At 35.2% G+C, this 23,501-nt stretch overlaps 1 protein-coding gene across 18 annotated transcripts in view; it reads left to right on the forward strand.

Annotated features, from left to right (window-relative positions):
- The window catches only part of HCFC2 (host cell factor C2), a 44,458-nt gene extending 21,242 nt beyond the window's left edge, over nucleotides 1-23,216 (forward strand). For 6 of the 18 annotated variants that reach the window (XM_036297990.1, XM_036297996.1, XM_036297992.1 and 3 more), the window contains 9 exons: nucleotides 611-778; nucleotides 1,553-1,605; nucleotides 5,706-5,883; nucleotides 8,818-9,021; nucleotides 9,645-9,718; nucleotides 11,663-11,800; nucleotides 13,486-13,671; nucleotides 14,276-14,561; nucleotides 21,704-23,215. In XM_036297990.1, coding sequence (XP_036153883.1) covers nucleotides 611-778; nucleotides 1,553-1,605; nucleotides 5,706-5,883; nucleotides 8,818-9,021; nucleotides 9,645-9,718; nucleotides 11,663-11,800; nucleotides 13,486-13,671; nucleotides 14,276-14,561; nucleotides 21,704-21,738 — 1,322 coding nt within the window. In that variant the 3' untranslated portion in view covers nucleotides 21,739-23,215. Of the gene's footprint in view, nucleotides 1-610; nucleotides 779-1,552; nucleotides 1,606-5,705; nucleotides 5,884-8,817; nucleotides 9,022-9,644; nucleotides 9,719-10,917; nucleotides 11,000-11,662; nucleotides 11,801-12,057; nucleotides 12,099-12,507; nucleotides 12,562-12,614; nucleotides 12,666-13,485; nucleotides 13,672-14,275; nucleotides 17,804-21,703 lie in introns of those variants that run through there. The other 12 variants (XM_036297994.1, XR_004965861.1, XR_004965862.1 and 9 more) reach the window with 12 other exon arrangements.
- Nucleotides 23,217-23,501: the final 285 nt, after the last annotated feature.

A 23,501-nucleotide genomic window follows, 5' to 3' on the forward strand; every position in this document is an offset into this window, starting at 1 on the left:
GGCAGGTAACTAAAAGAGGAAAAGGATATCGTAGAAATAATCTCAGTTCCTTTTTTCAAGTTCTAAGAGTCTGTAATTTTTATTTGTTTTGGAAATGTTGGTAATATTTTATACCACAGTAATTACCTGTTTTGAATAGTACAAGTTTTGATAAAAGGGTATTAACTTTAAAGAGGTTTTGTTGTTCCAAAATATCATACCCAAATCACCTAGCATTAACAGTATTTCTAACATGTATACTCTTGCCTAAAAATTGACTCATAAAATTAAAAACTTAGAGTAGGTAAAATTATGTAGCTATTACTATGTAATACTTCCCCTCACTTCTAGGATTAAACATTTTTTTTCTTAATTTGATGATTCAAATAGGTTGGAACTACATTATTTTTAAATTTATTTATATAAAGGATTAAATAAAAAAGTAGAACCCCAAACTATTTTCACTTGACCTTCCATAGCTGTGTTTATTTGAGTAAATTTTTTCCCTCTTGGTAAACAGATGAAATATTCATTGCTGACATTTTCAGAGCTCCGAGTCTACACAAACTTTTATAGGCAAACTATTGACATATTTGAGGCTTATAATATCAATATCAATATTGTTCTTTAGAGAAACCACCGGCGCCATCACAAGTACAACTGATCAAAGCCACTACCAACTCTTTTCATGTCAAATGGGATGAAGTGCCTACAGTTGAGGGCTATCTTTTGCAGTTGAATACCGACTTGCCATACCAAGCTGCATCGTCAGATTCTTCAGCAGCAACAAATATGCAAGGTAAATTGCATACTTAACATAAATTGTCACATTTATAGCATGTATGCTTTTTTTTTTTTTTTAAGATACTAAAAAGCCTATTAGTATGCCTTGGTGTATGAAATCTTATATGATGTTTCCTGCCTGGTAAATCAAATATGTTGTTTCAACTTTGTAACTTGACTGTTTTACAATTACAATGTAGTAGAACTCAGATATGTAGGGTAGCCTGTTTCTTCTTCAGTTCATTTTGATGGACTTTCTTAATTTGACAAGCTCCTTAACTCCAGGAGATGATTTTTTAAAAAAATATATATTTTATTGAATTTCTACAGAGAGGAAGGGAGAGAGACAGAGAGTCAGAAACATCGATTAGAGAGAAACATCAATCAGCTGCCTCCTGCACATCTCCTACTGGGGATGTGCCCGCAACCCAGGTACATGCCCTTGACCGGAATCGAACCTGGGACCTTTCAGTCCGCAGGCCGACGCTCTATCCACTGAGCCAAACCGGTTTCGGCCAGGAGATGATTTTAATTAGCTTTCAGATGTATTTTGGCTTCCCCCCACCCCCAAATATTTTTAACTAACAGGTACTTGGAAAATGAAAGCAAATTTAATTTTACATGTTCCCCAAGAAATGATTTCAGTCAATTATTAAGAAAGCAGATAAACTTTGATAAAGATAACTACTTTTTAACCTTTAACATGTAACTCTTGAAAATTTTTTGATTGTAATATATTTTATTGAAGCTAATTTAGATCATATCAGTCTGAACTTTCTTATTCTTGCAGGAGTCAGGATGGACCCTCACAAACAGGACAGTAATAGCATCATTCCTAACAGTGTAAGTTTAAAAAAATTTAGGATGATAAATGAATGTGTATGGTTACAGTCCCATGTTTTAATATTGTTAGCATATTATCTTAGGACAGGAGTTTTCAATCCTGGCTGTACATCCGAATCACCTATGAGATTAAAAAATAAACACATAGATTCCCAAGCCTTTCCCCAGATCTAGTAGTAGCAGAATCTTTAGGATGATGCTCAGGTAGCTGTGTTTTTAAAGTAAGGTCCATAGATCATGGTGACAGTAGCCTGAATTAAAAACCCCTGACCTCATTACACATGGCATCAGAGGCTAATCCATTATTTATACTTTTGCCATTTCTAAATATTATACACATTTTAAATTTCTAAAGGTGTACTTTCAAAATACATATGAAATATATTTCTTTAACTATGTATTTTGTTTACCAAAGAATATGAGTTGCTAAGTTGAGCACCGGTGTGTGTGAGGTTCTTTCTTGTTTATGAAGTGCTTCACAGTAGGTTTTTGTAGAGATTAATGAATAAGCTTACTAGGATTTACACTGATTTTATCTGGCAAACTGTGCTTTACATTCACAGTACATTCTTTTCAAGGGAAATGATGTAGATATAGGCTCAGGTGTTCTGAACATGGCAGAGGACCTGTAATAAGCAAAAAAGACTATTATGCCAAAAAGGGGATATAATAAATAAAGTCCATACAGCCATTTCTGAATAGCCCATATTTATAGACTCACACAACACACATAAAGTAATCCCCCCCTTTTCTGTGGGGAGGTACACTTCAAGACCCCCAGTGGATGCCTGAAACTATGGATAGTACCAAACACTATATATTGTTTTTTCCTATACATACCTGTGATTGAGTTTAATTTATAAAATAGGCACAATAAGAGATTAACAACAATAGTTAATAATAAAATAGAACAATTGTAACCATAGACTGTAATAAAGGTTATATGAATGTGGTCGCTTGTTTCAGGAGATCCCTTGCTAAAGCCTTCATATGGGCTAAGTGCTTTCTGCACAACATGTTAGGACCCATTTTCTGTTTATTCTTTCACCCACAAATTTAATGTCTTCTCCATCTTAAGCACTTACCATGTACTGTGGCTGTAACTTTCTCAGTTTTAGGTGCGGTAGCAAAACTAGCACAAATTTCTTTTTCCTTCACAATTTCACAGATGGAAGGTTTGTTCTTATCATAGATCTTAGCAACCTCAGCATATGATTTTTAAAAATTTCCTTGTTGAGAACTTTCACCTTTTCACTTAAAGAAAACACTTTATAGCTTCTCTTTGGCATATTTAAATTGCCAACATCACAACTCTTTGCACTTTGGGGCCATTGTTAAGTAAGAGTTATTTGAAGGCAAGCTCTGCGATACTACAACAATCCATCTGATAACCAAGATGGCTATGAAGTGACCAGTGGGTAGGTAGTGTATACAACATTGCTACACTGGACAAAGGGTGGATTCTCATCCAGGCAGGATGGAGTGGGACAGCGGGAGATTTCACCATGCTACTCAGAATAGCATGCGGTATAGAATGTTTGAATTATTTATTAGTTGTTTATTTCTGGAATTTTCCATTTAATATTTTTGGCCCATGGTTGGTTGACAGCAGGTAACTGAAATCACAAAAAGCGAAACTATGGCTAAGGGGTGCTATACACACATATGTTATATGTTGAATTTATATTTTATTTATATACTAGAGGCCCAATGCACAAAATTCATGCAAGAGTAGGCCTTCCTTCCCCCGGCTGCTGGCACCAGCTTCCCTCTGGCACCCGGGACCCAGGCTTCCCTCCGGCCACTGGCAGGCACCCGGGACCCAGGTTTCCCTTGCAGCCTGGCTTCATCGGGAATGTCGTCTGGAAGGACATCTGGTCTAATTAGCATATTATTCTTTTATTATAGATTCTTAAAAAATTTTAGATAGTACTACAAGGTTTATAATGAAGTATAATAATTTCCCACTCTGTCCCTCTTGATTATGCCTCTCTAGAGACAGATATTCCTTTATGACTATTTGAGTTGGATTTTTGGAGGAATCTCCTGAAACGTGTTTAATCTGCTATGTTTAACCAAAAATCCTCAGGGCTTATTTTTTTCTAATTTTGAACAATTCTAGTTAGACTAGATAGATACCTGATTTTTAAGCAAAGAGTACATTAGAGACATTATAACATGGAGACTTTGGAGTGACATACACTGTGGTTCAAATTCTAGCTCTGTTATTACTGACTGCCTGACTGTGGGTAGATTATTTATGATCTCTGAATCTCATTTTTTTAATGAATAATAGGGGTCATATTATTCAACTTAAAGAAATCCTATCACATAGTATAATGCTTCCTAATGCTTGTGGCCAGCATCATTATTTATTAATAGTAGCACCATCACTATCAATTAGAAGAGAAGTATAGGGCATGTTAAGTCTCCTTAGAACCATGAGAAATTATAGTTGACAATATAGTTATAAAAATAACAAAAAACAGGTAACTAAAAAGGAGCAGCAATATTGGAGTATCAATGAAATCAGATCATTTTTATGGTTCATTGGACCTATAAATATCCTATATAATAAAACACTAATATGTAAATTGACCGAACAGTGGAACGACTGGTCGCTATGATGCACACTGACCACCGGGGGCAGGTGCTCAATGCAGGAGCTGCTCCTGGTGGTCAGTGCACTCCCACAAGGGGAGCACTGCTCAGCCAGAAGCTGGGCTCATGGCTGGTGAGCGCAGTGGCAGTGGCAGGAGCCTCTCCCACCTCTGCTGCAGGCGGACAGTAAGGAGTGAGGGGTCCCAGACTGTGAGAGCCCCGGACTGCGAGAGGGATATCTGACTGCTGGCTTGGGCCCTAGGGGGATCGGGCCTAAGCCGGCAGGCGGACATCCCCCAAGTGGCCCCGGACTGCGAGAGAGTGCAGGACTGTGAGAGGGCGCAGGCCGGGCTAAGGCACTTTCCCCACCCCAGTGCACAAATTTCATGCACCGGGCCTCTAGTGATAACAATAACAATGAGGGAATTTGTGGTCCGGGCCCTGGTGCCATTTGTTGCACCCTGAGAGATCCTGAAAGAGCAAAGTTACTAGTCTATATAATAAAAGCCTAAGCGACCATTACGGTGGAACAACCAGAACGACCGGTCGCTATGAAGTGCACTGACCACCAGGGGGAAGACGCTCAACGCAGGAGCTGCCCCCTGGTGGTCAGTGCGCTCCCACAGGGGGAGTGCTGCTCAGCCAGAAGCCGGGCTCACGGCTGGTGAGCGCAACAGCAGGAGCCTCTCCCGCCTCCGCAGCAGTGCTAAGGAGCAGCGAGCTGAGCAGTAAGGAGAAGTGAGCAGGCGGGCGGTAAGGAGCGAGGGGTCCTGGACTGTGAGAAGGTGCAGGCCGGGCTAAGGGCCCCCCCCACTTCCAGGGCACGAATTTCATGCACTGGGCCTCTAGTTGTAATATAATAACTGATATTCACGTTAATGACTTGAAATAGAAAAAAGTTTAAATGTGTTCTTTATAGTATGTTTACTAAGAAAAATAAAATATAATTAGAATGATTCCTATCTAAAATGTTTAATGGTAAAGTATATTGATATGTCTGTGTATTAAATCTTGATATCTATATGGGAAGTTCAATTATACAGAATAATTATTTTGCTTGAAGAGTCCATGTAACTGAGATTTTACTTTTAGTAGTTGTCAGATCTGTAATATACATGTCTCGTCCTTGTTAAGAAAATTTGACCAGAATGTTAGACTCAGTAGCTATGGTGCTGTCTCCTGTGTTACATACATATTTACTTAAATACTAACTACAACTTATAAAAATGTAGATTTTCCCCTCTCAAAATATACCCTCCCTTTTCCCTTTAGAACAAGCCATTTGAGAATGGAAATTAAGTAAAAAGAAATTGTCTTCTTAAACTAATATAAATTTTAAAAATAATTCTTACAAATTAAGAATATAATTTACACTGTTTCATATTTTGGTTAACTTATTTTCAAAATCATTAAGTTGAAAGTTATTTTGCTTGTTTTTTACATGTATTTCTATGCAATTGAGCATTGCTTGCTACAACAAACTATTTTATTTCTTGTAGATCAATGATATAATGAACAGTGCAAAAACTGAACATACAGCTATGAAAGTAACTTCAGTGAAAAACAAACCAGATCTCAAATCATCAACTGATTCTAATGCTGTTTTACATTCACCTTTGGCAACTAATGCTTCTAATCATAATAGTTGTATGGTGGATATGCTAAGGAAAAATGAAGGTAATAAAGATAGTGTTTTAAGTAAAGCTAAAGCTTTTTATAATAACAGTAGGGAATTTTTGAGTGTTTAAAAAAGTAAATGTTACATGGTTTTGATCCATTTTCAAAATAATAATATAACAAACAAATTGACTAGAGTGATTTGTGATGTCAATTATAAGCACTAAACTGAATAGTAATGAATAATTATGAGCTATGGACTTTAAATAACAATAAAAAATACATTTAAAAATGAAAAAAAAAAGAATTTAAATGAGGAAGCTCTTGTATGACATTTGCAATTGGCCAGTGTGTTTGTAGTTGGCCAGTGTGTTCAGTGTCACTATCCTATTGCTCTGTTTTCTTAACATTTATAACTGTTTGATATTATTTATTTTGGGCAGGGAGTTTTTGTCTATCTTGTTCACCTCTATTTTCTTAGCACCCAGATTCATGCCTGGTAAAGTAGTCACTTAGTAAATATTTGTTTAGCAAATAACTGTATTATTTTCAGAAAGATGGTTCATTTATGAGAGCTGTTGCAATCATGGAAAAGCTTATAATTTGGTGATCTTTATATTTAAAATAACTTAATTTGAATATTCTGAAGCCATATGAGATATAAGCATTGCCTCTGATTTTAATATCTAAAATTATTTTATAAATCTCATTCTGATACATCCCTGACATAGGATCATGAGACTTTATTTTCAGTTTGAAAAAATTATGACAGCTGATTAAATTTAATTCCTCTTTAATGATTCAAACTTAGCAAGAGGAATATTCTTTTTATTTCCATTTTTCTTCATAAGTTGATGGCAGATAAAAGTATTCAAGGAAAATAATTTCCTATAAGTTTTGTCATTTCATTACTTGTGGAAGAGGAGAGTGCTTTTGTTTTATTGATTTTCTGATGTAAGAAAATTATTTGGTCAAAATTATAGAAACTTGGACCTAGATCTCACCTTTAATTTCTTTCTTATAGTGATGTTCTATGTCTGTTTTATAAAGAAGTTTATACTCTTGAAAACATGAGCTTTGAGATTTCAAAATCTTAATGTACTCTAAATTCTACATTGTAAGGCAGTCTGGATAAAATGAATATTAGGCAAATGGGAAAATCAAAGTAGTTATACATTGACAGTACCTGGCACATCATCGACACTCAAGGGTCTGAGTGAATAGCTACCCAATCTCAGGTTAACATGAGCAGATTTGGGTCTTTTGTCTGCTGCTTGGAGTAGCTGGTATTTTTCAAGAGTGGAAGAGTGACATGATTAGTGTTTTGTTTTGGAAAGGGCACTCTAGTCTTATCATCAGGAAGAACTATAATAGAAATTAATTGGGAAACTTGTTAGGAAACTTTTAGGACTGAGAGATACATCGAGACTAAAGCAGTGGGTGAGTTGGAGGAAAGAGAATACATCATTTTGGAGACTATTAGACTTGAAAACTTGTTGGATATGATAAATAAAAATGAGTTGAACATGACTCCCAGTGTTGGACATTCGATGGATGATGATACTTGTCATCAAGAGAAGAAATATATATAGGAGCAAGTGTGAATTTGACTGTTTTCGAGGCATTTGAGGGACATATGGTAAAGATTTCTAATGGATAGTTGGATACTTAGGTCTGGAGTTTAGGAGGCAGTTCTTGTCTAAAAGTATAAATTTAGAAGTTAAGGGTCTCTAACATGTAAACTTCTCAGCGCAGGGACCCTGTTTGATGTGTTCACTGCTCTAGTTTACAGCACTTGGCACAGTGCCCACGTGTACTTGAGAGAAGTATAATCATGAATGGTAGTTAAAGCACAGGGAAAACATGTAAAAGGAGAAAAGAAAAGGCTTAGGAATACCTGCATTTAAAGGATCATTTGAAGGAGAGAAGCTAGCTGAAGAGATTGAAAAGGGGTTCCTAGCAGGTTAGGAAATGAACCAAAAAGATTGGTATCATGTTTTCCCCTCTGTAGTAGGCATCACAGTTTGTGACTAGTGTATGCATCTCTCTCTCTACCGTGTGACTGTAAGTTCATGAGATATGGACCATACTTTCTTTGTTTCACCATTATAGAAACAAGCACAAAGTCTGGTAAATAGTAAATCTTCAATATTGTAGAATGAATGAAGATAAGTTATAGAAAGGAGTATATGGTCAGCATAGTTTACATTGCAGAAAGGTGAGGTAACTTAAAATTGAAAATTATCCCTTAGAAATCATTGCTGTCTGCCAGAGCCATTTCATTAAAGTAGGTAGTGTTTTAGAAACCACATTTGGAGAGGGCAGGGAAATAGGGACTGTTCTGCAGGGAATAGTAAGGGGAGAGAGTAACTGGGGATAACTGCGGGGGCGGGGTCAAGGAAGGTGAGTGTTTGTTTGCTTGAGAGACTTGATAATGTTATGGACTGAGGGCCAAAAACTGGAGAAAAAGAACCTGTAAATTCTGAAGAGAGAGGAATGATTGGTAAGAGGGTCCCAAAATATGGGGGAGGAATGGGACCAGGAAGATAGATTACACTTCCTTAGGAGAGAGGTCAGCTCATCCTCTGAAATGAAGAGAAGATGGAGAGAATGGACACAGTCATACATACCTTTCTAGTTTAGGGCAGGAGAAGGCACAAAATTGATGGCATTCACGCCTGATGACCTTTATTTTTTCACCTAAAATGGGAGTAAGGCCATCTGATGCATCATTTAGTAGAGTTGGAGAACAATGATTCAGTGTTTAGAATGGAAGAGGGAGCTGAGAAGTTGGACATCTGTTTTGGATATTATACACTTTATTTTTCTAAATATTTTCTGCCTAATGGCTAATTAGTATGAGTGACATTTGTGGTGCTCATGTTTATGATTTTAAAATGGGAAAATACCAAGAATTATATGATAAGAACTATAAGATACAACAATTATCTGCAGGTATTATGTTAATAATTGATCTTTTCCCTTTAATTTTAGGTCCTCACACTTCAGCAAATATAGGTGTTCTAAGTAGTTGCCTGGACTTAAGAACAGTAATTCCTGAAACTTCTGTATCCAGTACTGTTTGCAGCGCACAAACTATGGTAACCCAGCAGACCATTAAAACTGAATCATCCAGTACAAATGGGGCAGTTGTTAAAGATGAAACTTCACTAACAACATTCAGTACCAAATCTGAAGGTTTGAAATGTGTTTCACATACTGTATTTTGACCATTTTTATATATAAATTCATCAAACTTACTTGTTTTAAATAGGAAATGAAATGTGTTTCACATACTGTATTTTGAACCTTTATTTGTATATAAATTCATCAGACTTGTTTTAGATGGGAGTTGCATTTCACCTTGGATTGAATTATGTATAAACAAATAAAGCATTTCAATTAAAATGATTATGTAATATACTCTCTGCTGCCTTACATAAAATATTGAAATCAGCACACACTGAAACACAATACCGTGAATATATTCAACAATTCTTTTTTCCCTAGAAAAGATTAGTTCTAGACTATGGAGTAACAATTCTCCCAGCTTGAATGATTTCTGATTTTGTAAATTCTCATTTTTTTTGCAATTAGGAATTGTGTTTCATCTTTGGTAAATATTTGCTGAAGTTATAGCTGGTTATCAAACCCTGGAAAAATCAGCTTTGTGAATTAGTTTGAATTAGAGGGTACATATTTCTAATTATTGTGATTTTTCCCCCCTCTGGCTAATTTGGCATATTTATAAATTATATTTTAATGTGTCTGTTTGATAAGTGATTATATAAGTCTTACCTGATGAATTGTTTAATTTTCAGTTGACGAAACCTGTGCACTGCCTGCAACTAAGATCAGCCGTGTGGAGACACATGCTGCAGCAATGCCGTTTTCTGTAAGTATATGACCTGGAGACAGCGTGTGTTTACAGACGAGTAAATAGACTTTAAATACTGAGCATCTTTGACATAAACTCACAGAAAGATTCATGTGTGTCCTCTAGTAATGATTTGACATAGATTGAGAAATAAAGGTTTGAATAGGAAGAATGTTCACAGTAATGATAAGTGAAAAAAGATATATACACACACACACACACAGAAATACATTCATACTGTGGTCCCAATTTTATTAAAAAATACACCTAATACATTCATTTATACATCACATGAGTTCACACACATCCACACTACAATGCTAGATGAATTTTTCTAGGTTGTGGGGCCACAGACAATTTTTACTTTCTTCTTTATGCTTTCTATATTTTTCTATAATAAATGTGTATGTAGATATATATATGTAAATTATATTAATGGTTTTATGAGTAAAAGGATATGTTATGGAACATAAAACTTGAATGACTCTATTGCTAGCTGCTTAATAGGAGAACAACAGAATATTGTGATACTGGGTTAGACATACCTATAGGGTAGCCCAGTGTTCTCTGACATTGGACAATATTATTTGCTACCAAAAGAGAGGCCAGAATGGGTCTGCATGGCACCAAACTTAAAATGCTAGGAAAGTGCCTCACAAAGATACCAAGATTGTCTTAATTAGGTAAATATAGGGACAATACATGTTTGTGTGCATGTGTGTGCATATGCCTTTTAATTTATTTTTAAATTATCAATCATTTCAACTTTATTGCTATGAGCAAGAGTTTTTATTTGACCTAATATTTACGTTTTAGAGTTTTCAATTGTCTATGGTTTTAGTTTTTTTTAAATCATGATTTTACGGATTTTGATCATATATTTACCATCATCAGCTTTTACCTTTACAAAATGTTAAATCCTAGTGTTCTAAGACTCTTCTCAGGGAAGAATTATTAAAGTGAACTTTTTTCTCTTAAATCTATTTTGTGATGCATCAGCCAGAATGGTATTTGTTATTTCATTTGGAGCCAGTTGTTTTATAAAAGTTGTTGAAGAGAGTTTTTACAACTTTAAAAATGAAAACAAGTTCAAAGCTATTCCTTTTTTTAAAGAAAAACCTTAAAGATTCTTGGTTAGTTCACTTTGTCATGTGTGATAGCCTAAATAACAAATAATGTGAATTGTAAGCATGTACCTCTGCTGTTATATATTTAAGACAGAAATAAATAACTGAAGTGCACATTTGTTTTGAGCTTCTGGAAACAGTGTCTCATTTATAAAGAAGATGGCTTAAAAAGGTTAGTTCCAGGGATAAGTATAATTCACTTATCACTAAAAGTAGCTTAAGGTAGAGGAAGTTTATTTGTTTTAAAGCAAGGCAAAAAATGTAAAACTGTTTAATCTGTTCCTCTTTAGTATATATACTAAAGTGTATTCAAATTGCATTTTAGTTTTGAACATTTTTTCTCCTTTTAGGTTTGGAGAATCACAGGTATTTCATTCAAGTGCAAAGATCACTGAATTTCTGCTAGTTGTTTTTGAATCTAGAAATAAGCCAGCTTGGAATGAATTTTTCCTTATTAGCTCCTTTTGGAGCAAGTTGTATTGTCACACTAAAGAGATGACATTTTCTGAGAGAGTCTCTGAAATGACAATGTTCTATAAAACAGCTGGCATTTTAACGTACCACTAGTGGATTGGAAAGCATGCTCACTCCAGCGAGGGTGATAGTACAGAGCTACTGACCTGGAGAATGCCTGTCACTCCCTGTGTTTGAATTGGCATCCCTGTTTCACTGTCAGTTGACCTAATCTCTTAAGAGTTTATTTACTTATGAACTATTAATGTTGTGGTGTTTACCCATATGCCTATTTGTAGATCACTGCATGGAGTTATTAAATCTAGAAATTTATTATATGCTCAATAAGAGTCTTCATAAATTTTTTTTCCTCTGAAATCAGAAAGAGACTTCTTCAAATCCAGTGACCACAACGAAAGCAGGAGAACGACAGTGGTGTGATGTAGGAATTTTTAAAAATAACACAGCGTTGGTGAGCCAGTTTTATTTGCTGCCAAAAGGGAAGCAAAGCATTTCAAAGGTAGCTATTGATGTATTTTCTACACTGTGAGTTATAAGCCTCTAGAATGAGGTGGTGTTGTTTTTATGTAACTTTAATTGAAGACACTTGAATGCATGAAATTAGGATCTGTTCACTATCTGTAATTGAGAATTCTATATATCTAGTTATGTTGTATTCTTTTTAAAGGATCTTTCTATAAAATACATCACAAGCAGGTTATTTATTGATTTTTATTTTTTAATCCTCACCCGAGGATATTTTTCCATTGATTTTAGAGAGAGTGGAAGAGAGAGGGAAAGACAGAGAAATATCGATGTGAGAGAACACATCGATTGGTTTCCTCCTGCATGTGCCCTGACAAGGGCCCGGGCCTGGGAGAAGCCTGCAACCAAGGTATGAGCCCTTGACCGGAATTGAACCCGGGGACCTTTGGTCCACAGGCTGACACCCTATCCACTGAGCCAAACCGGCTAGGGCACAAGCAGGTAATTTAAAAATCTTATACAATCACTGGGCTGGATTTTGAGTCATAAATAATATAGTCTATCCTGTATAGATAAGGATTTTTTGAAATATCTCTAATTATATTATGTGTTGTGTTTAGAGAATAGAATATTTTTCTTACTCTCAACTTTATTTCTGAATTCACAACTTAAAAAATTTAAAAGCCCCTGTAGGCTAGTGAATACAATTTAAGTTTCCCTTGGTTCTGAAATCCCTTAAAGGAGGACTTCATATATATAAGTGAGACATTTACCCTCTGAGGATTGTGAAACAGATAACAGCGCCAAAGCATACTGAACTAATTTTTATCTGGAATGGTAAATTTCAGAGAGAGAATTGCCACGAAATAGATTGAATCTCCCCAAGATCTGCACAAATGGTGAATATATCATTTATCATTATATTTTAGTTTTTCTAATATTACTACTGGTGTCCCTCTTTTTCATATTGAATTTTTCCAATTCTTAAAAACAAAATAGAAATCTTGGTTAATAATTTGTTAGTATTATGCCTAATAAAATTTCTAGCTGCAGTTTGATTTCATATGTAAGGAAATACCTATATAAGGCCCTAGCAGCTACTTGTTTTTCCTGAAAGGTAAAAAGAACTTAACATTTAGAATCAATAAACTTGGTTTTGCATGATTAGTTCTAGCACTCAACAGTGTGACCTTGGACAAATCACTCATTTAACCTCTTTGAGACTCAGTTTCCTATGGAGATGACATAGTTTCTTTAAAATGGGATGATGTGTTGGTGCTACATGTTTCACCGAGGTGTAGTAAGAGTTAGGGAGAATATGTAAAAATTATTTGAAAGTTATAAATATTACAATCTTCCCACTTAGATTATGAAACCCAATTATTTAACATTTATTCAGCATGGAGATGAGATGGTTGTTACTTTGTTTATACTGATCCTTAATTTTTGCTACCTATGCACTCTTCATGTGCAGAATACCCTTGCACTTCTTTTTGTGATCAGTGATTCTCAGCTGGAAGGGCACTTTTCCTCTGAATACGAATCACCAATTTATGGGCTCTGTTGTTTTGGTGTTGGAGTTCTCATTCCATGTGTGAAAAGGGGGAAATACATAAATGTAGACTAGAACCTTTAAACAATTCATTCTTTAAAAGTTTTGTTTAATTACAAAATAATTAATTGCACCTTTTCTTTACTTTTGCATATATTGCATTTTAGATAGGAAATGCAGACGTACCTGACTACAGTTTACTTAAGAAACAAGATCTTGTTCCAGGCACAGGATACAGATTCAGGGTTGCTGCTATCAATGGTTGTGGAATAGGCCCTTTCAGCAAAATCAGTGAATTTAAAACTTGTATTCCTGGTTTTCCTGGAGCTCCTTCTGCAGTCAGAATTTCAAAGGTGAGATGCCAGGTTAAGACTTGGTTATGTAAATTATTTGAAACTTTGTACATGAAGTAAAACTGTCAGTAAAGAGATTCTTGTTAGTGTCTAATGAAATGGGAGATATTTAAAAGGGGCGATTAAAAGGTTAAAAGAATATTTTTTGCTAATCAATCAATATTTTTAAGGACCAAATTTCAAGTAGAATTATAACATCCAAAGTAAAGAAAGGGAAATCTGCTATATTTCTTAATATTAATTTTATACTTATTTATGGAACCAAAGATTTGTGCTAGAAGAATTTAATAGAATACATAAAATTGGATTATATTTTATCCTAAGGTCCTGCCCCTTTAAAATTTTAGAGAAGAAAATGTCTGCTTTCAAGCAAGAAAAATACCTTTCTTGGCATAGGACAAGCAGACAATTAAGCCTAGATATGTTTTTGAAAAGTGGGCATTAATTACACATTGCAGATTCAATTAAGATAGGTTTTTAAAACTCAGCAATAAAAGTTCTAACATCTAATACAAAAAGCATTTTGTATTCTAAAGATAGAATTAACATGGTAGAGAAAACTTCAGAACCTTTACCTGTTTTTTTTTTCTCTCCTCTCTTCAAGAATGTTGAGGGTATCCATCTTTCCTGGGAACCTCCAACTTCACCTTCTGGAAATATTTTGGAATATTCAGCCTACTTGGCAATCCGCACAGCACAAATACAAGATAATCCAAGTCAACTTGTTTTTATGAGGATTTATTGTGGTCTTAAGACATCATGTATAGTGACCACTGGGCAACTTGCAAATGCACATATTGATTACACATCCAGACCTGCCATTGTGTTCAGGATATCAGCAAAGAATGAAAAGGGATATGGACCAGCTACACAAGTTCGGTGGCTTCAAGGTAACAATAAAAAAACACCTTTAAATTGAATTGTTTTTACTAAAGCTATTGTGATTATGATTATTTATTAGTAACTGGTTATGAAGATTTGTCATTTAAAAAGAGTATTCTTTGTATTTCTAGCAGTTATGAATTTGAATTTGTAAGCTGTTCTTAAAATGTATTTGCTCAATTCTAGATCCAAATAAAAATAGAAAAGTCGCAAAGACTCTCTGAGATTTAGTATATGGATTCTTTGTTATAGTTATAGCTCTTTTATAAAGGAAAATAGTAAAATTAAGATAAAAGCTAGAAGACATTATTACCCCAATGTATTTTATAAAGGTCATGTAACTCAGTCATCCTAGGGTTATTGAGGAGATTCTAGTAACTGGCTGTTGTACAGTGTGCTGTCTTATACCGTAAACATTCCCTACATTGTAAAGGCCCTGTCTATGAGTACGTCCTCTAACTTTATATGATCAGTGATCCTCTACCAACTGTCTTCTATTGGTTAATATTTGTTTTACTGATTTTAGCAGCCATTTGATTTCTTTGTTTATATATAGTTAGCACAGAACTTAATGAAATTAAAAAAGAGGCAAGTTCAGAAACTGCTTTTGAATTTTTATTATTTTTCCAGAATCATGGCAAAATATAATGGATTTTCTTGATTCATACCAGGGTGATATATTGGAATATATTTTTGGCCAAAGCACTTATCTGGCCCTCAATTTCCTCATTAATAGATGAGGGAGTTTTAAAATTTTACCTTTAAGGTCCCTTTCAGCACTTAAATTCTATATTTTCATCAGAAGTGAAGCATATCCCTGAATATTTTAACATCTGTTTTCATGGCCCTAACTTTACTTTTGCTGAAACTAAAACATTCAAAATTAAAGTGCATGTTCCCCTTATTGCAAAAAGAAAGAAGCACCTTAAAAGGACACAAATTTTGAAATAGTGTTTTAAACATTTGTAAGATTTTTGTAAATGCTCTAAATATTTTATTTTTGCATTGTTTTTACCTCAAAATTGTATAAACTTTTTTACAACTGAAATACAAGCATTAGATAGCTTACTCAGGTTCCATTGCGATCATAAAGATGCAGAGAGGCATTGTGGATACTCTGCTCCAGGTAACCTGTTTTAAACCTTTTAGTAATTTCTGGGTTCACTGCCTATTCAAATCGGGAGTAGATAGAGAGCAATAATTGCAGAAAAGATATTTCAAACTAAGAACTGCAATAACTGCAGAGGCACAGGTCTATCTTTTTTATACCTTATAACCTATGCCAGTTTAGGTTGACTGAGTAGCTATGTCCTCCAACTTCATGTATAATGCTCCAAGCAAAGATAGGTTTAATTGTGCAGAATTGATATATATGTATGTTCCAGTTACTAATTTAAAGTGTATAGAATATTTTAATATATAATTTTTGTAAAGAAGTGGGATTTTTATACTACAGTATTTGTAATTAATGTGTCTCACTAATTAAATTTCTCTTGAAGAAAATATGCAAATTGTTAGATGCATACTGAGTGATTTCCAAACTCTAAAGGTAAAATAAATGCACTACTATGGTGTTATTAGAATACCTTTTTTGTGGCTGTATGAATCCTTAATCTTTAAATGTGTATTTTACAAACAATGTTTACAAGGAGCTTCTCTGGTTTGTTAATCCCAGCACCACCCTTGGTGAGAGCTTCATTCTGCATTTGTGTAACTCATATGCTTTGCTTTTTGGCATATGCTTGCTTTTTGCACTAGTAGAATTTTAACTTACCTCATTATTATGTTTGTAATCATTTGTATAGCTTCTATAATGTGACTGATGATAGGCTAAACAAAAACGTAACCAAAGTTAAAATAAATGGTAAGCAATTTTGCACATATTAAATGCTAGGGTTTGTTGTGTATGTGTGCGCGTTTAGTTATAAAGAGTAAGAATGGAAAGTTATAATAAGTAAGTGTATCAGGCCCAATTATTTTAATGACCTTTTTGCTTTATCAGAAAAAGGTCTGGCTTTAAACCCCTTATTCTCTATATTAATTAACGGTTTGTATCTTGAAGCACTTCTCTTAATAATAAGGAATAAGCTGATTTTAAGCAAAGAATGGATTATTTGTTTGAGTATGCACATTTATACCTATTTTGTATTTGATTTAGTTTTCTTTGCTTAAATGCTTCTACTGTCCTAGATCAGGAGGTGAATATGAACTTTTGGTTCTAACATCTTCCTTATTTTCTAGAGAGAAAGGCATTCTTTTTTTCTGAAAGGATTTGTTAAAATAGCAAATGTTTTTACTTTGAGAATTAGCCCAGAGTTTATCATTTTTTTAGCATTTGTACATTAAATATTAGTCACATTTATCTCTCTGATAAGTGATTGGTGACTGAAAGATGCCATTGAGAAATCTCTATGGCTTTGACATTAACAGTTAATAAGAGATCTTTGAGCTGTGTGTTCATGACTAGAATGGATTGGGGTAAATAATAAGAGAAACACATTTAGCTTATGATTGGTACATTTCTAAGGTGAGATCCCGTTGAGTAGCAGTGGGCTATGTAATGCAGATATCATAAGAGGATTTACACTTAGTTAAATTAGTTTCTTTACTCCTCCCAGCTGGGTAAGCAATTCAGATGTACAAGTCTTTGTGCCACAGTACTCTTCCTGGGCTCTGCAACTTTGGTTCATTTATGTAGTAAAAAGATTTTGATGTTGCATGCTCTTCGAATTATGTTTTCTAAAATATTGTATTGGTTTCATTTTAGTTTAGTAAACTGTTTTTGGCAATTTAACTAGAAATAGGGTATTATAAACTCACTTTCACCTGCATTTTTAAAAAAATGGAAATAATCTCATTGCATGTATAAGGCCCCCCTGCCCTATAACCCAATTACATAAATATAATGATCTATAAGAAGGTGAAACTGTTGATCATTATTTCAAAGACTTGTAGACTAGCAAAAGTTTGTTCTGATTAGAGATATGGTCTACTATAACTGAAGATATTTTTATTATTAAAAGTGCAGCACTTGTAGCATAAAAATCACTTGTAACATTGGATATGAAGAGATTATTAGTATTTAAAATTATTGTAGTCATCTGATCATAAATGAAGTAAGTTGCAAAATAGACTTGGTCTTTCACCATTTAAGGTTTAACTGACAGTTATGTTTCTCAAGATTTACTTTAGGCAGTTTTATGTATTGTGTACCAATGATATGTAAAATAAAGCACCTTTTCTACTATTACCAAGTATAGGTGTTATTTATTTTGAACTATATGAAAGAAAAATTAGTGATGGCAGAGTAAACTTATAGAAATGTTGATTTTATATTAGTCGTGTAAAATAATATAGGCAGGTTCATAAAGACTGGATTGTGTCTAAAAAATTTGTTCTTAAGTTAGTGGATTGTGTTAGGTAGTCATTTTCTTACAGAAATGTAAAGCCTAACCCTATTATAGCTGAACTAGTCTGTTTGTAAGTAAAAAGGTAAATAGCTCCAAAAACAGTCTAAACTGGTCAACTCTTTTTTAGTCTTCTACTTACTCTTTAAATTTTTTTTTATTAAAGTATAGTTAGTTGGCATATAGTATTATATTAGTTTCAGGTGTACAACATAGTGATTCAACATTTATATACCTATCATGTGATCACCACGATAAGTTTAGTACCTGTCTGTCACCATGCAAAGTTATGATGATATAATTGACTATTTTCTGTGCTCTACACTATTCATCCCCATGCATTTTTAATTTATAACTGGAATTTTGCATCTCTTATTCCCGTTCATCTTTTCACCTATCTCCATACCCGCCTCCCCTTTGAAGGTTTGTTTCTGTTTGTTCTGTTTATTCATTTATTTTGATTTTTTGGGGGGATTCCAGATATAAGTGAAATCTATTTAATCTTTTTGTCCTTAAGCTTTTCACCCATTTTTAACTCACAGCAGCCAGGCTTCTGTCCTGCTACAACATGGAAATGGATCTTGCAAAGGTCAGGGATACTTCTCATTCCCAGATCCAGTGAATTCTTTGATTATACTTAGTCCTTTTAACCATTCTCTTGAAACTTTCACAAGTTTTTTTTAGTTTCTTTGATACCATGCTCTACCTTTCTTTATGTATTTCTGTCTCTTTTTCCATCCCTACTGGTCTCCATCCATTTTTTTCAAGACTCAGGTCAAATTTTGCCAATCTTATGAAATGAAGCCTTTCCTGACACTCCATTTCCAGGTAGATTCTACTCCTTCTTGTACCCCCACTGTCCTTTTTTAAATCTTCTGTCACAGCCGCCTCTAGACTGTGTGCCCTATTTGTTAGAATTGTTCCTCTCCCTCTGCCAGGTGGTAGATCTCTGAGGCAGAGAGTGGGTCCTTAGGTCTCTCCCATATTACCCACTTAGCTGGTACTTAAATATTTCAACAAATTATTACAGAAAATTGTCACCTTTATATCTCTCATACTTTCACTCCCCTTTATCAAGTTGGAGTTAAAAGGGGAGGGAGGCTTTGAAAGGGAAAGAGTTTTTAGCAGATTTAATAAGGCTTTGGAGGAAATGAAGACTCCAGCTTTGTCTTCCCCTGTCCTGCTATTATTACTTAGGTTCCTGAGAGAAGTTCTGGGATAAATAAGGGATATGTCCCATATTTACTAGGCTAAAAGGAGTTTAATGTAAGTGTGCATAGATTTCATGAGGAAGCCTTTGGTCTAAAAGATCTCAGCATTTAGTGTGAAATCAGTGGGCATTGCTGGAATATGATTTTAAACATTGGATGATCAGAAAAATGAGCTAAAAATATTTTCAAAGTTAATTTCTCTGTTTCCCTATAGGAAAGCCATGGGTAGTTGTCTAACATTAGAAAAAGCTACCTATTGTTAATATTTAAGCACAGGGAACTGCTGGAGCCACCAGCATTAGAGCCACACTGGATTCCGTTACATTTCCAGTCAGGTCACTTTGTCACCTCTGACCTTGTGGGACAAAAGATTCTTATACTACTGGAGAACAAAATAACATTGGCACACCTTCCTTCCAAGTTTCCCAGGTGTAATTGGGAATTCCCATACTTATATATTCTTATGATCAGGAAAAGACTTTTTTATCAGGCGTGGAAAAACATGAACTACAACATTCTGCGTAGAAACAATAATTTCTATAAACTCAATGAAGAAAGAAAAGCTATAAAATTCAAGGATATCAGCCTCCTTGTTAAAAATAGATTATTTTATTAATATCCATTTTCTTCTTTTCCAACCTCTGAAGAACTAAAATCAGGAAAATGTCCACTTGTGTGACTATTCCTCTCAGCGCGGACATCTGAAAATGAGTATGTTGAAGGTTCTTTTGTTTTGCATAGTTGGTATCTTGCATAACTTGATTTGAGCAAGAAGCTTGTACTTAAAAGTTCATGAAATTCACAGTCTGACTACCGCTCATGGTAGTACTTCAAATTCAAAAGTCTTGAGAATACAGGGTTATGAAGCCTTTGGCTTTGGATAGAGAGAAGGGTAGGAAGTCATAGATGTGAGGCTGTGGAGGGAACAGAAGGATTTCCTATTTCCTGATTTGATTTGCTGGTTCAGCAAAAAGTCTTTGCAGAATGCTCAGAGATGTCAGGGTGTTTACATACAACCTCTGAAGGTGCAAAAAATATGGATTGGAGGCATATCAGATATGAAAGCTGTAGTAGAGAGGAAATGGTCCCTCATCTACCCACTCCCCCTTCCTGGTCTCCTTATCACCCAGAGACAAGAAGCTGAAGACCTCATTCCTTACTCAGCATGAGAATTGAGAAAGTACAAAAAGAACCCTCTGTGTCGGAGCATACACACGTTAAAAATAAAGGTAGCAGCTGGTATTTGTTTTTGAACATAGAGTTAACTCTTCCCACTAGCAAATCGTGGTCCAATACGTGTCCAGCTCTGACCAAGAGGATTATCTGTTCCTCCTCCTATCTGGGGAGATAGAATGGAAGTTCCCTAAGCACTTGAGAAAGGTTCCCTCCTACTTTCTCTGTTTCTTATAGGAGACGGAGGAAAAGGCTACAGGTGTGATAATTACCATCCAGTATAACAAAGGTATGCGTGTGCCACTCATGGCTGCATAGCATGTGAGAGAGTGGGCATTGTTCTGAAGGTCCAGCTAACTGCTCGATCCAAAATCATTTTGCTCTCAGTTGCAGGCTAGCACCCCCTGGTGGCATTGTCCATGCCAGCTTAAATATGGGTAGGATTTGGGTCTTGTAGCCACCTGAGATTTGTTAAATAGCTACAGCAATGTCTGGAACTTTCTGATGAGTTGGACCTGGGGAATCTACTTCCTACTTCCCCATTTCCTGGGAGTGGTTTGCCAGCCATTTACTGCCGGGCTTAGTCTACCTCTTGCACCAACTCCCTAACTCAAGATAATACCTTTAGCCTGCCCTGTTTGGGTATAGGGAATAGATAGTTTTAAGATCTCTTTTTCTCAAGTTTTTAAATGGTATACTGAAATTGGTAGCTAATACCCTGAATCAGGAGAAGACATTGTACCTTAACTGTATCTTGTTTGATCTGCAAAGTATCACTGCCATTGATGAATTGACAAAGATAAGATTGCAAAATTGTTTATGACATCTGAGTGATCAGCTTGGCACCTACGACTGATAGATGTGGAGAAACTGTCAATAGCTATGCACTTTCCATGTTTTTTTATTACTTAACAAATAAATGCATTATTAGAAGAATGTGCCAAAGAGAATTTGTGCTTTTGATAGTCAACTGAATTCAGTAAAGAGGCGGTGTCCTTGTCAGTTTATTTTGGAATTTGCATCATCTATCATTTCATTCTCACTTTATTCAAATAATTATACCCAGTGTACAAAATAACCAGTTAACCAGAATTATGCTAGTGACTCTGAGCCTGGCACTGCTTATAATACCTCGTAGGATCATGATCCTATGGGAACTCAGTTAACTTCTGTAAGAAATAGCCCATGCTCATTCCTTTTCTCATATTATCATGTACTTCTTCCCCACCAGTTACAATAATTGGTTAATTTGCAATGCACAGAAGTGGTTGAAATATTGGGGAGATGTTCCCTCTCTTTGTTGATGAAATTATATATTATATAACCTTATGCCACTTTTCTTTTATATTTTTTGTGAAGTAAATGATCATGCATATGGTCAACCAGCAGTTTAAGAACTAGAACGTTCTCAGATGCCTAGAGTCCTCCGTTTGTCCTCTCTTCACACACACCACATGAGGCAAACATTATTCTGTATTTTTTTGTTAATAATTCCATGTTTTTATTTATGATTCTACCATCTATGTCTGTATCCCTAATATGTTGTTTAGATTTACCTGTTTCTGAACTGTTATGTAAGTGGCATTATGCAGTATGTATTCTTCTGTGACTTTTTTTGACAGTTTTTTTTGAGATTCCATCCATGTTTATACATGTAACTGTATTTCATTTGTTTTCACTGCTGTATAGTATTCCATTACCTGGCTATACCACAATTTATCTGTTCTGTTCATGGAGATTTGGGTTTCCAGTTTTTAGTTGTTATGAATAACACTGCTATGAACATTCTGCCAATTACAATGTAAACTCTGTGCCGGCAGGGGTTTTGTCTGTTTTGCCCGTTTAGACATTCACAATGTCTAGAACAATGCCTGGCACATGGTAGATGCTCCACATCTATTTGAGGAATGAATGAATTTTTGAACATGTATCCTGGTGGCACATGCTCAAGAGTTGCTCTTGAGCAGTTGTTTTCAAAGTGTAGTCCGGGGACCTCTAAGGGTCCCTGAGACCCTTTCAGGGGGTCTCTGAGGACAAAACTATTTTCATAAAATCCTAAGACATTATTTGTCCTTTTCACTCTCATTCTTCATGAGTTTAAATGTTTTCCAGAGTTATGATGACATCATCACACCGATAGCTGATCAAGTATGTACCTGTGTATTTTTGTGTCTTGAAAATGTCTCTTAATTTCTAATATGGCAAATATTTATAAATATAACCCACATGAACAACAGCAATTTGAGATCATCAGTAATTGTTAAGGATGTAAAGAGGCTCTAAGACCAAAAATTTGAGAACCGCTGCTCTAAGAAGCAGGTTTTACTTGGCCATGCGGAACTGTCTGGTAAAGCATTTGTCCCCGTTTACACTCCCACTGGCAGTGGTTGAGTGGCATTGCTCCACGTCTTAGCAAACTCGTGGTCTTGACTGTCTTTTATACTCATCAATTGGATAGCTATTATATTGTGTTTTACTGTGGGTTTCATTCAAATTTCCCTGGTTATTAATGAAATTTAGTTTTTTACCCCTGTATGTAAACATGTTTCTTTTTCTGTGAAATTTAGTTTTTTCCCATATATAAAAATGTTTTCATGTCTTTTGCCCATTTTTCTGTCTGGTGTGTGTCTTTTTTCATTGATTCATATTTCTTTATATATTCTGGATACCAATCCTTTGTCATTTAAACATGTTGCATATATCTTCTCCCAGTTTGTGTAATATCTTTTGTAATTGTATTGAATCTGTTGATCAATTTGGAGAAAATTGATTTTCAATAATGAGTCTTCCTAGCCAAAAACATTGTATGTCTTTCCACTTATTTGGTCTTTTAATATCTTTCAATAAACTTTAATAATTTTTCTCCATAAAGGCCTTCATGTCTTAGATTTCTTCCTAGGAGTTTTGTATTTTCTAATGCTGTGGTAAGTTGTGTTTTTTTTTAATTACACTTTTTATTCTAACTGGTTGTTGCTGATTATACATATACTAGGGGCCTAGTGCACAAATTCGTGCACCTTGAAAGGAACTGAGGGCCACGAGGCTGCGGTGGGCACAGGGGCAGGTCTAGGCTCATCCTTCACACCCCCTCCCGGCCCCTCCCACCGCAGCCCCCGGTCCCCTGTCTGCCTGCAGCCCTACTCCTGCTGCTGCTGCT

The sequence above is a fragment of the Myotis myotis genome, unplaced genomic scaffold (genome assembly GCF_014108235.1).
Source record: "Myotis myotis isolate mMyoMyo1 unplaced genomic scaffold, mMyoMyo1.p scaffold_m19_p_3, whole genome shotgun sequence".
Lineage (NCBI taxonomy): Eukaryota > Metazoa > Chordata > Mammalia > Chiroptera > Vespertilionidae > Myotis > Myotis myotis.